This window comes from Carassius gibelio, chromosome A1, assembly GCF_023724105.1.
Source record: "Carassius gibelio isolate Cgi1373 ecotype wild population from Czech Republic chromosome A1, carGib1.2-hapl.c, whole genome shotgun sequence".
Lineage (NCBI taxonomy): Eukaryota > Metazoa > Chordata > Actinopteri > Cypriniformes > Cyprinidae > Carassius > Carassius gibelio.
The window spans coordinates 28,631,435-28,645,420 of NC_068371.1; the positions used below are offsets into that span (position 1 = coordinate 28,631,435).

Consider the following 13,986-nt stretch of genomic DNA (forward strand, 5'->3'; position numbering starts at 1 on the left):
GAGCTGCACGCTACGACAAGGGAAGATAAAACAAAGTGAAAAATGTCACTGGACAGTGAGGGCTCGGGAGCAAAAAGCACGGGATAACACTCACCATTCTGGGAATGGGAGGTGAGAGAGAGCCGTTGTTCATGTAGGGTTCATTGTTCATATTGGTCATCATGATGTATCCTGGGTAACTGGGGTACGGGTGGCCTTTGCTGTACATGTCTTGATGCTTACCTGTTAGAGAATAAAATAAATCAGCTTCAATTAATACGGATTTCCATATATTCTCTATGAAATGCTATGCAGTTGAAATGAAAGGCATGGTTAAAATTCATTTTGTTAATAAATGTTTTTTGTGGTCCAGTCACTAAAAAAACTTCGAGGCTTGAACATTTAGCAGCAATTAAATGAATCAAAATGAACTTCCTGACCAAATGTCAAATTAAAAAAAAATGATAAAAAAATGCAAGCAAAACAGGAAACCAAGCAGATCCTAACGGTATCAAAAACAGAGGAGCCGTTTTGAGGCCACTGAAGTGTTTAGCTGAAAATTTGCATCCTAATTCACAGCAAGCGGAGAACAAAGGGGAAAAGACAATCAAGTCACTTCACTGTGACCCCAGTGCCCTGCCCAGTGTAAAAAAGAGCAGGGTGCAAACAGAGATCAAATGAACTCTGGGCCATCACAGCAACATGCTGCTCTTGACAATAGCGTCTCAGACGGTGTGTTTGGAGGACAGCGTGTCACAGGAAGAAGGGGCTCTTCCCTGACACGTGTCATTACATGTCGACACCAAACAGACTTTGGGCTGAGAAATTCCCTTCACAAAGCCACCAGAATGAATGAATCAAATCAAATCAAAATAAAAAACAAAATCTGTTATGCATTAGAACTGTAAGACTTTTTTGGAAGAAAAAAAAAGATTATATATATAAAAAGAAATTGATTTCTTTGCAAATGTATAGTTTAACAAAAGTGAATGAAAATACTATGATTTTGTAGAAGCATGCTGTTTAAGGCATTTACACCACTAAATCAAAGGATTAATAATATTACACATTTTTCCCCAAAACATATGACTTACCATCATCTGGATGGTCCCTGTGGTTCTCATGATAAGAGTCTGGTGTTATTTGGGACTGTCTAGCTGCCTGTTCATAAATGTAAGAGAGAGATATTAACAGCTTAATTGCTAACGTGCAGAGTTATTTCTTTTATTTTCCAGTATTTCCTGCTTTCTGGAGAAAAAAATATAATTTCTAAAACAAAAGATGACAAAATAAGGCATGCGTTTATCATATTTTTAGCAGAAAGCATTCATAAGGAAAATATATCTTGCTTTTTTTATACATTGATTATTTCTCTCTGCTGTGGAGTCTGACCACAAATGCGGTATCTTGAGGAAGGAAAAAGAAAGGCTTCGTTACTATTCTCGTTCGCTCCGCATTATGAATCAGAAGTGCCGGGAAATAAACTCCATTTGGAGTTCAGCTCCCTCTGGGTGCCTTCCAGCAGAGTGAGAGATCTGCACTGCTTTCTCAATTAACATTTAGCCCATCAGTTTGTTCTTTCTCATGTTAAGCTACAATCCTGCATGCTGTTGATGCCAGGAGGAAATACATTTCATTAATAAAGCAAAGCATCTTTAAATTATTTAGTTCAATTTTTACTTGATTCACATGACCAGGTAGTAATGGAAGAAACACACATGACCAGAGTAACACAAAAACATGAATTTACACCAGCACACACATCTGACAGCTCCTTCCCAAAATTCAGATGGATACAGACTTCCATTTGGCTTAGTTTAAATAATTGTTTGCCATTTCCTTTTTTGAGAATTTGCAATATGCAATTTATACAAGAATAGGCAAATAACTTTGTTCGCACCATAAATGGCATGTGCTGATTTCTAATGCAAATTAAAAATGTCTATTAATACATTAATTTTAAAAAGCATATAGCATTTTTTGTGGATAATTGTAAAAGAATATCACAATAAACCAGAGGCATAATAAGCGGTTTCAGAAATATTAAAATATGTGCATCTCACACATTATCTGGCAGACTTTGCTAAATAATTCTCAAAAATAACAATAATCATAACAACAACAAAGTTTAACGTTGCTATTGCTAGTAGAGATAGCAGCATAGCAAAAAATTATATTTTAAATAAATGTTAAATATTAATTGTTAAACTAAACAAATATCTCAAATAAAATAAATAATATAACCTCGAATTTCAAATAAAAATCTGTTTAAATGCTAATGTTTTTATGATCAGTAATAGATAGATAGATAGATAGATAGATAGATAGATAAGCACTGCCTTCATTGACAATTAAATTATGACTATGGATTTAAAAAATGTTAACTGGTTGAATAAGTAAAATGTTACAGATAAAATCCGTAACAGATCAAATGTAAGATACACTTTCTGTGCTGATTAAAGCGAATACGGATCATCGTGGCCCTTTTATACCTTTTCCTCGAATAAATGGGGACTGTGGAGTCAAAATGAGTTTGTTGACTTTAACACGTGTAGCTCTGCCATTTAAACCACAAACACACACAGAACAGAGGTTAAGATATTAACAAGACTCTTTAATTTGAAAACAAATCCCAACTTCCCAACAACAGAGGACAGTTGAAGTTTGACGGAGATTACACAGGACCTTCACGTGCGTTTGAGGCGTACTCACGTCATGACTGTTACTGTTGGGACTGATTTCTGACTCGTTGACCAGAGATGACTTGATCTCCGCTAAGTCTCCCTCCTCCTCGGAGTGGCTGATCTCCGCGAAGATCTGCTCTTTATGCGGGTCTCCCTCGTCTTTGAACGGGATCATTTCATCGGTGGCGCAGAGCTCCGGGTCCCCGCCGCCTCCTCCACCTGACAACTGCGGCATTTCTCGGGTGATTGAAAGTCCTCCTCACCCTACAAACGCCCGGAAAGCGAACGCTTGCAACAGAAAACCCCCGTATACCTTCACCTCCAAATACGCGCGTGAGTGTTTCGCGCGACCGGTGCAACACTCGAGAATCCAATATAGCGACGCAGAGTGCTTTAAAAGTTAAAGTACGACTCCTATGGTGTTTTCAAAACGCAAAATGTAGAAGTTAAAGTTGAACGCAGGACAGTTTTGAATGTTGAAAAAAACGACTAAAAAAGTGCTGGAGTTCAGATGCTGTGTGTCATTCCCGTTTGGTTTCTTGGGTAAAAAGGTGTCCCTCTTCAGAAATGCGCTCAGCAGAGACTGAGAGTAATGTTGAGCTGGAGAGAGTGTAGTGCTGCACTCCTCCCCCTGATCTCTGACTGACTACAGAGATCAAAGAGAAGCCGCCGCTTTGATTGGCACCTCATACACGCGCGAGCGCGCACATGCATTGACTGACACTCCTGAGGAAAGTAAAGGGGAATTTTATACATTTCTTCCAACAAATGGACAGAGAGCGCTGAAATGTGGATGTAGGAGACACCAGTGCTGTTCTCCTATTGATTTTGGGGCTGTTGGAAACAAAAACATTGTCGCAACACTGCCAGTTTAACCAATTAGAAATAAGATTCAGGGGTGAAATCACTATCAATTATCTGTGTAAAATAGAGGATCTACAGGACGCATCTTTATTTAAGTTATTTGTTAACATGTTTTTGAATGTTGGCAGAACTGGCTTAATCTGAATCAACAGGTTATATTGTTTAATAGAACATCCAATGAAGCTTTAATATTTAAAAAATTTGAAATACCATCACTGACCAGATTGGCGGGTGGTTGAAACTGTTAATAATGTACTTCCATTGGAACTATAAATATTGCACAATATTGAATAAAACCTCTAATGATGTTTTATTAAATTATATTTTTGTTTCCACGTTTTATTTATGTGAATTGAAATGATTAAAATGAAAGTAAGAATGGTTATGTGGATGGCACAATAATATATTATTAATAGCTAATTATTTTTGAACAAGTACATTTGATTACCACCTTTAAAAAATTGTGTTAATGGTGATTAAAATATAAATCTATAAATGTCACCAGAAATAAATAGTGTCAACAGCTACGCTTGACTCAGTGGTAAAAAAAATAAATAAATTAAAAGCTGCCAAATACCAGAATGTCAAAAATGTTTTATCATTGTTATCATAATAAATAACATTTGAATAAAAAGAAATACAGAAACGAAAAATAACTAAAAAGACTATTATAAAAATGACAATGTAATGTGGACAGAAAAAAACTATACCATGGTCTGCATTACGCTGCAAAGGTGACATCAAAGATGCAAAATGTAAATGCATGAATCGCATTTAATGCCGCTATATAATGGAGGATGAGATTCCGTTTGAAAAGATCTAGGAAGTTGTTTTTCTTATTAGTCAATCTTATCATGCATATAGCTAGATATATATATAAATAAACTGTATTACCTTAAACATTTAAATTTAGATTACCTTGAGAATAAAGCAGCATTCAGATCAACATCACATGATGTTGATCTGAATGCTGCTTTATTCTCAAGGTAATCTAAATTTAAATGTTTAAGGTAATACAGCTTATTTATAGAACATACATTGTTTAATCACCCAATGTTTGATATACAACGTTTTTGTAAATAGCTTAATTTCAATTGATCTTAGAGGTCACATTTGAACTCGAAAATATTTCATACATATCGAAATATTTCTATTGCATACAAGTAAATTTAGAAAAACAAAAACAAAAAACAACAACGTTCAAATAAATAAAGAAATTAATTAATTAAAATAAAGCCTATTATAAAGCATAAATAAAGCATATTTCCCTGAAATGTTTGGAGGCATATTTGTTTGAAACTGTCCAAGCATTTTAAAAATAAGTGGCAATGACATAAAAATCAATTAAACAATTTCTCCCTTAAATTACTTTTAGAAAATCCATATATTATCTGCAGTATTTTATTGAAAATATGAAAACACAAATTTTAAATTAACAGTTTTGGTCAAATTATTATATTAAACAGATTTGATGAAATTGTTACGATGAATAAAGCATAAATGTAAGCAGCTAAAAAATCTGCTCGCAAGATCTAAATTTACAAAACCAGATACATGGAGCCCTCCCTCAATGTATCAGAAAACAATAAGGGGGAAGAAAAACATTGGGAAGTGTTTCTGCGGCTTGCGTGAGAATAAGTTTGGAGTAGGAGGCAGATCTTTATAAAGCAGGAGGAGGTGGGGTCAGTGGGCGGAGCCGTGGCTGCCTTTGATCTGGCGGCGGCGGCCTCTTTCATCCCCTGCCTTTGTATGACCATATATGGCGTGAGGATGGAGACGGGCCAAAATTTCCACGCGCGCCTTCATCCCAGCTGAGAGAGAAAGCGACGGTTCTCTTCCGGGTAAAGGAGACAGAGCGAGAAAGATCAAAGGCTTTGGATTTGGAACCCGAATATGGATTCGAGAGAGAGAGAGAGAGAGAGAGAGAGAGAGAGGGAGGGAGGGAGGGAAGGAGGGAGGGAAGGAGGGAGGGAGCGAGGGAGAGGGGACTGGCCGCATTCCACAGTGTAGCGGAAAACTGAGCCTTAAACACACACACTCGCACATTCACTCACTAAGACTGGCTCCTGGGATAACAATCGAACCTTTCTGTTTTAAAGTGAAATGTATGCATAGCAGGACAGATGTGTTGTTATTGTAAACCGTGTGGATTTATTTTAATGCATGGTTATTTAAATGTAAGGCTCCTTATGAAGCACATCAAGGGCATACCATAGCCCTGAGCCAGCAAGATCAAAACATTTATTAGTTTAAAATAACAGATTCTGGTAAATTATTGAATGTGTCTGCACTGACAATGTTTTTTATTTAGTCAAATACAGAAATATTATTTTAGTAGCAGAAAATAATAGGACTTATTCATTTTTAAAGGTAGTACATGCTAGAAATTAGTAGTCAAATCTACAGATTGATTATAAGCATGCACTGAAAAATGCATACTATATACTATGTACTCTGAAAAATGATTTTTGTTTTAAATATATGTATATATGTATGTGTGTGTGTTTAAATCCGAAAATCGTTTGTGTATTTAATACTAAAAATGTAGGCCTAATCAAATGTGGACATATAGAAACAATTCACTACTTCTCTGATTTATTTTTGCAGAACACACACATATGAAAGAATCTGGATAATGAATGAACAGTGATAACAGTAACATTTTAAATGCAAGTTTTAATACAATTTAGTTGTTTTTTTTTTTTTTGTTTGTTTTTTTTTACATGTTTGTCTCGAAACAGTTGAATATTACAGTCAACAGTCAGAATAAAAATCCAAATTCACCGTATTGTGGGTATCTGACCTGATCGTAAGGACAAGAAGATACAACTTATCCAGCAAGACTTCAAAGGAAAACGTACACTGCTTATACATCATTTAAGAACCAAGCATTTCATCATCGCTGGACATTAGACTTAGAAATCTTATAATTTAGCATAAACATGTAAACTATGTACACTGGCCTTTAAAGGCCTTAGCTTAGTATTTTTCTCTTACAGAAATTAGGCAGCATAATTGCCTTTTTTTTTTCAAAAAAGAGAAATCTAGTGAAAGAGAAGATCATTTGCATTTCTGTCTTAATGAGTTTGCAGAAGTGACCCCTCTGGATCAAACATGAAAAGGAAAGCGTCCTGCTGTGTCCTGACCTGAATTTAGTTGTCTCTCACTCTTCTACTGCATACTGAATGTTATATAACCTTGAAGGACCAGGAATATATCCATAACACAGCATAATTTATCAGATCGCAGCTAATCTAGAGGAGAATTAGACTGTTAGGTTCAGAAGAGAAATTCAGAAAAGATTGCCCTCTTGCTGTGATGTCCATGCATGCACTGCTATTGATCAGGAATTGTGGATTAATAATTTGGTTCAACTGTTATCTGAGGATGGGAATGACCTATAAAGTGGGAGAAAATTTTGCTGATTAAATGATTAATAATGTTTCAATATGATACTGACTCATTTAAAAAGTGCATGAAAATGATACATATACTTAATTACATTATTAAGTATGTTATCTTAAAATCACTGAATTATAACACAGCCCATTTTACTTTAGTAAACCAATGTATTTTTAAATAACTCCATAGTATATTTTATGGGGGAAAAAATGTAGGAAAATCATGAAAGGAGGCTGTTTATGAAATAACAAATGAAATATGTTTTGCAAACAACATTTAAATCACAAATATTTCTTTATTATTAAATAGATTATTTTTTTCTAGTGCACTTTTTCAAATGTTTTTCTCTTTCTGCTGCTTTTGATATCGCAGCTCTTGACAGTCGATGTTGAAAGGCCTGGAATAGGACATGTTTTTTGGTGTGTCGTCAGCCAATTTGCTTCGTCATGATGTCATTTGTGGCTCAAATGGTTGAAAAATACAATCTGAATCTGACTGCTCTTAAGAAATGATAGCAGGATGCAAGGACTTCAAGGGTGGCAACGCTCAGGTATTACTGACGTTCTTGCATCAGTGGAAGAACAAGCTATTATTCCAATAAAAGATCAGACAAACATTTTAAACTGTGGATTCTGCTGAATCATTCATAATAGAAACAGGAACATGTATTAAAAGAATAACTTACCCAGAATTGAAAAGGTATTAACCCTCAGGCTACCCTTGATGAGCTTATTTCTTCAGAAATTTCTTCAGATTTGGAGAACTTCCCCATTGCATCACTGAATGGGTGCCATCAGAATGAGAGTCCAAACAGCTGATAAAAACATCACTATAACCCACACGACTCTAGTTCATCAATTAAAATCTTGTGAAGTGAAAAGCTGCATGTTTGTAAAGAACTTCAGACCCATTGTTTTAACATCAAACCATTGCCATTGCATCTTGGATGGTCTGAGGGTTAGTATATTTGGGTGAATTATTCAAGTACATGTTTCTGGTCTAATTAGACAAGTAATTTTGAATTCACATTGATTTTAAAAAGATTGAAATTTGCAACCTCAAGTGCAATTACCTTGATACAGAACCACAATTTCAAGAATGACAAAGACAATTACAGTACAATACAGCAGAATGAAAGCTCATCCTCTGCTCTCCATGATAAAGCTGGCAGATGATCCAGTGGTTCTTCCACCTGCTTCAGTTCTGACAACCCCCACCCCCAACTGAAAATTATAGCTGTGAAGCTAATAAACGACAGGAAACAAACATCACATTAAGATGAAAAGAGCTTACAATTAAAGTTGAGAGGGGGAAAAAAGCCATTTATCAGTCAAAGGAAGCAGAGTTAGAGGTGGGTGAGGTCTGAGGCAAGAGATGATTTTTGCTACTTTTTTATTGGTGGGAACACAGGTGATGTTCAGAGGAAGGGAAAGTGTCTAGAGGGGATGAGTTGAGCGTTCAGCCCCACTTCTGTCCTCTGTGATCTGCTGATTTATAACACGGCGAGAAGCAGACATACTGTTATTAAAATAAAATCATATTCTGGATGGAGCTGAGGAGGGGAAAAGGCCCAACAGGGGAAATTTGTTATGCTTGGTTATTGAGTTTGGAGCCCTCTGCACCTACACAAATTCACTCTTGGCAAGCGTAATACACTAAAGCTTGTCAAAACACATAATACAAATTAAAAGGGTTACAGACAATACATAAAAGTTGAGAATATCTCTTTTGATGTGCACTGTTAGAAATGTCTGTAAATTTAACAGTATTTAACTGTAAAATGAACTGTATTTTACTGTAGGACAGTTATACAGCATATTACTGTATTTTAAAGTTACATTTTGGGGAATACCCTCTTGGCGACACTAAATTACAGTATTTTTAATTTACTGTAAATCTAAATACAGTAAAGAAAAAAATGAGCGCGAAACCTGACCAATCACAGATCAAGTTTTATTTCCCACTTGGAGAAAGAAGAAAACAAGACACACAGATGCGAAAAGAACCAGTCAGATGCAAAGGTGGGTACAAATATTACTTATTTTACTTTAAATATATTATATCTTTGGTTTAACTAAAACAAAAATATAAATAAAAAAACGCTGCCACTGAACGGCGCGCAGTCACCTCACATTTATGCTGTGAAGAGAGCTAGAGAGAGTTGTGGTGACACTGTGCAAACATTCATATTTATTTCCTTTCTTTCCCTTTTCTGAACGTTTCACCGTCAAAATATGGAAATTAACGGGTCTCTGCCTTGGGTTTGACCACTCCAGGAGCTGGTGAGTGTTCATGTCAACTGTTAGCCGAACAACAAAGCTTTCGTGGATTTAGCTTAAAGTCAGTCGGATTTTTTCCCGCTATTATCGCTTGCTGTTAACTGATTACCCCATATAAATGCACGTCATGCTTGTAGTGCTAGAGTAAAACCCGCAATGTTCGTGTCGTTTGCAAACACTGGCGTCTCTGTGGAGACATTATACGCCTTTATTAATCATGACAAAGGGCATAAAAACACGGCGAATTTAAGGTTTTCGTGTGCACTTCCTGAATGCCCATACACTTTCCAAAGCCTCTCCGCCCCTCAGTCTGACATTTAACGTTACCGCAAACACATAAAGTTAAGGAAACTAAACAACCAAGAGAAAAATATGTCTACTTCAAATGTAACATTTGTTCTGTACATCAGCATCGGGAGAATAACATAATCTCGTTCGCGAAAATGCGCCGCAAATGGCACAGAACACAATGGAAATGTTTTCAGGGGACCCCAGTAAGTGACGAACCCGACTGTGTACATCCAATGCGCGATCAACGGCTGTCCGAATTCATTCACTCGTTTTCATTCACAGCTTCAAGTGAACCGTATTAGTGGACTAATGTAGAAATGAGTGAATGAGTGTTAAGGGGGCGATTTCGGATTTAGCCAACGTAATTTCCTCATTATTTTAACCTGGGATGTTCTCGTGACAAAGCAGCATGGTGTCTATCAGCTTAATAGCTGTACTTAGGACATAAATGTCTTATTATTGCTGTTAAAATAACTGTTTCAAATAAATACATTTTATACAAAAAAGTTTTCGTAATATGCTTTATTTGTCTGTGTGTGTCTCAACTTTAAAATTAGCTGTTTCATCTTTGGACCCTACATTACCTTACATTTCTTACCTATGAAACTTATTTAAACATAACATTACAATTTTTTTTACAATGTTACTAATGTATAGATTAATATCTCACCCTCATGTTCTTTTTACATTTTTTATATTGCATATAAAGTTGTATGTCATAAATATGTAATCTCTGTATTTTTTGCAAGAAAACAAAAGTAGACGTTGAGTACTAAACATGCTCCATCCGGGTTCGTCACATATTGGGTCCCCTGGAAATATTTCTGTTGTGTTCTGTGCCATTTGCAGTGCATTTCTGTATTTGGTTGTGTTGTGAATATTTGGTTGTTTTGTTAGACATTTTTCACATCAAATGATCTAACTTTTTTTTTTGTTATGTAAAGGTTAAATGTTAACCCTGACAGCAGCAAGTGCTCCTCAAAGTTCCACGTCATCAAAAGAAGTGGGAAGATGGTGCAAAGGAAGAACTCTGGTCTGAACCCTCATGTATCCTCCTTCATTAAAGGGATAGTTCACCCAAAAAATTAATTCACCCATTAATAACTCACCCGCATGTCGTTCCAAACCCGTGAGACCTCCATTTATGTCCTCTGTCCCTCCATTGAAGCTGTGTGTTCGGTCTGCTGTCCATGTCCAGAAAGGTAAGAAAAACATCATCAAAGTAGTCCATGTGACATCAGAGGGTCAGTTAGAATTTTTTGAAGCATCGAAAATACGTTTTGGTCCAAAAATAGCAAAGACTACAACTTTATTCAGCATTGTCTTCTCTTCCGTGTCTGTTGTGAGAGAGAGTTAAAAAACAAAGCAGTTCGTGATATCCGGTTCGCGAACGAATCACTCCATGTAATTGGATCCTTTTGAACCAGTTCACCAAATCGAACTGAATCATTTTAAACGGTTCGCATCTCCAATACGCATTAATCCACAAATTACTTAAACTGTTAACTTTTTTTAATGTGGCTGACACTTCTGAGTTCAAACAAACCAATATCCCGGAGTAATTCATTTACTCAAAAAGTACACTGACTGAACTGCTGTGAAAAGAGAACTGAAGATGAACACCGAGCTGAGCCAGATAATGAACAAAATACTGACTCGTTCTCGAGTCAGCCACATTAAAAAAGTTAACAGCTTAAGTAATTTGTGGATTAATGCGTATTGGAGACGCGAATAGTATAAAATGATTCAGTTTGATTTGGTGAACTGGTTCAAAAAGATCCGGTTACATCGAATGATTCATGAACTGGATATCACAAACTGCTTTGTTTTGAACTGTCTCACAACAGACCCGGAAGAGAAGACAATGCTGAATAAAGTCGTAGTTTTTGCTATTTTTGGACCAAAATTTATTTTCGACACTTCAAAAAATTCTAACGGACCCTCTGATGTCACATGGACTACTTTGATGAAGTTTTTCTTACCTTTCTGGACATGGACAGTATACCACACACAGCTTCAATGGACGGACTGAGAGCTCTCAGACTAAATCTAAAATATCTTAAACTGTGTTCTGAAGATAAACGGAAGTCTCACGGGTTTGGAACGACATGAGGGTAAGTTATTAATGACCTAATTCTGATTTTTGGGTGAACTATCCCTTTAAGGAGTTTCTGGATTTCAGCTGGCAAAACTATTAAGCTACTAAGAGCAAATACATTCTACACAGGAGTTTTCTGAATTTGTAAATTTTTAAGATTGTTCTTATGACTGAATCTGTTCATGTCTGTTGTTTTAAAATGCTCTTAATATGAAACTTTTATGTATAAATGAAATGTATTTAAGTTTTTGGAAAACTGCAAGTACAATCTGCAAGAATATTAAAATGTTATTTCAAGTATTACAATTTAACTATTAAACCAATAAAAGAAGTTAAACAGTCTCCTGTCTTTCTTTTTATAGTTTTTACTACTGAGACATGAGACCTGTTGAAATACAATAATTTGTAAAGTTTTACAATACATAATAAAAGTGAACCAATTACAGTAAATTTCACAGTGTAAAGTAATATTTTATTGTATTAAAATATATAAAAGGAGAAAAAAACATAATTGTGTTTTACAGTAAAAAAATATATTACTGCAAATACATTTACAGCAAGTTAAATGGTACTGTAAATATGAATACAGTATTTTTACTGTAAGTTTAATTTACAGTAAGTTACTGGCAAACTGCTGCCAGTAAGTTACTGTAATTTCTACAGGAAATTTTTTACAGTGTGTGCTTGTATTTTTCAGGTCAAGAAAAAAAGTTATATTTACTGAATATAATTTAATATTTATCATTAATTTATGTAGGACATGTTTGCTGTTTTTGTGTTTATATATAGCAAGGATGCATTAAATTAATCAAAAGTGGCAACAGACATTTACAATGTCAGTGTTTCAAAAACAATAAAAAAATCTTACTGACTACAAACTTTTGAAAGGTATATTGCAGAATGTGTTGTCAGAATGCTGTTCGAATGTGAACCTGTGGCTTACGAGTCAAACTGTTTAACATTTGAGGAGCCGACACATTGAGGCAACCTCTGTGCAATTTCCACAACTTGTGTTTGGCTTCCGAGAGGAAGTCCACCGGCAGCCCAGAATGCTGTATCTGTCTTTTCATCCTGCCACGTTATTGAAGAACACATTGAGCTTGCGTCAGGGCCTGCTGGGAAGGTGTCAAAGGTCATGGGCACCCTACCGAGCGGTCACAGTGCATCAGTCACATCTGTAATCAAACACACACACAGACACACACACACACACACACACACACACACACACACACATCCTTCAGACAGGTCATCTCCACCGCCAGATCAAACAAGACCCATCACTGTCAATATCTCCTCATGAGCAGCAGACACATCAGCCCTCAATGCTACTGCATATCAAACGCTCACATAAGCAAATATTAATAATAATGTGATTAAAGGTATAGTTCAATCAAAATGGAAAATCCTTTTATTATTTACTTATTTCAAACCTATCACTTTCCTTCCGTCACCTGCAGACCGTAAATGAAAAACAATGGATTTCAGTGTCATTTTGGATCTTATTTACTGTCTTTCATTGTATGAGAAATCATTTAATTTTATGGGAAAATTTAATCCTGTTCTAGAAAAAAAATTCCATCCACCACATATCCATATGAAAAAAAAAATGAAAAAAACAACTTGGGTTTTATCATTTTATTTCTATATAAATATTTAAGGCGTGTTAGCCTTATTTCTATAATTAAAAAAAGTTTGGTTACATAAGACTAACCCTACCTTTGTCCCAGAGGGATTTCCTAGACACAATAAGTCATGTTTTTATCTGATTTAGGTAGGCGACTTTATTGAGTGCTTTTGGGGTTAAAAGACCCTGTTCAAACAACTCTGAGATGACAGAGGAGAAAAAAAAAACATGATAATGACTATTAGCAAGTGTCTGGTGTAAAAGACACTCATAAAACATCTCAATCTAAAGCAACAGAGTCATGAAAGACACACATAATAACATAAATGTGCTCTGTTCACCATTTGCAATAAGGAAAGGGGTTACTTTGTCAATTTATTGTCTCGTTCTCTAGTGATAAATCAATATTTTTAAATCAGTTCTTAAATCCAGCAAAGATGCATTGAATTGATCAAAAGTAACAGTAAAAAGATTTATAATGTTACAAAAGATTTCTATTTCAAATAAATGCTGTTCTTTTGACCATTCTATTTTTTTGAGGAATCTCAAGGAAACATTTTTATGGTTTCCACAAAATTATTAAGCAGCAGAACTGGTTTCAACAGTGATAATAATAAGACATATCAGAATGATTTCTGAAGAACAAATGACACTGAAGACTGGAGTAATGATGCTGAAAATTTGGCTTTGCATCACAGGAATACATGACACTTATATATATATATATATATATACACTTATAAATATATTCAAATAGAAATT

At 35.4% G+C, this 13,986-nt stretch overlaps 1 protein-coding gene across 3 annotated transcripts in view; it reads right to left on the reverse strand.

Annotated features, from left to right (window-relative positions):
- The window catches only part of LOC128017683 (lymphoid enhancer-binding factor 1), a 39,583-nt gene extending 36,219 nt beyond the window's left edge, over positions 1 to 3,364 (reverse strand). Inside the window, exons 1-3 of one of the 3 annotated variants that reach the window (XM_052603134.1) lie at positions 2,692 to 3,364; positions 1,074 to 1,140; positions 95 to 222 (exon numbers count right to left, since the gene is read on the reverse strand). In XM_052603134.1, coding sequence (XP_052459094.1) covers positions 95 to 222; positions 1,074 to 1,140; positions 2,692 to 2,898 — 402 coding nt within the window. In that variant the 5' untranslated portion in view covers positions 2,899 to 3,364. The remainder of the gene's footprint in view (positions 1 to 94; positions 223 to 1,073; positions 1,141 to 2,691) is intronic. The other 2 variants (XM_052603124.1, XM_052603132.1) reach the window with 2 other exon arrangements.
- Between the last annotated feature and the right edge of the window lie 10,622 nt (positions 3,365 to 13,986).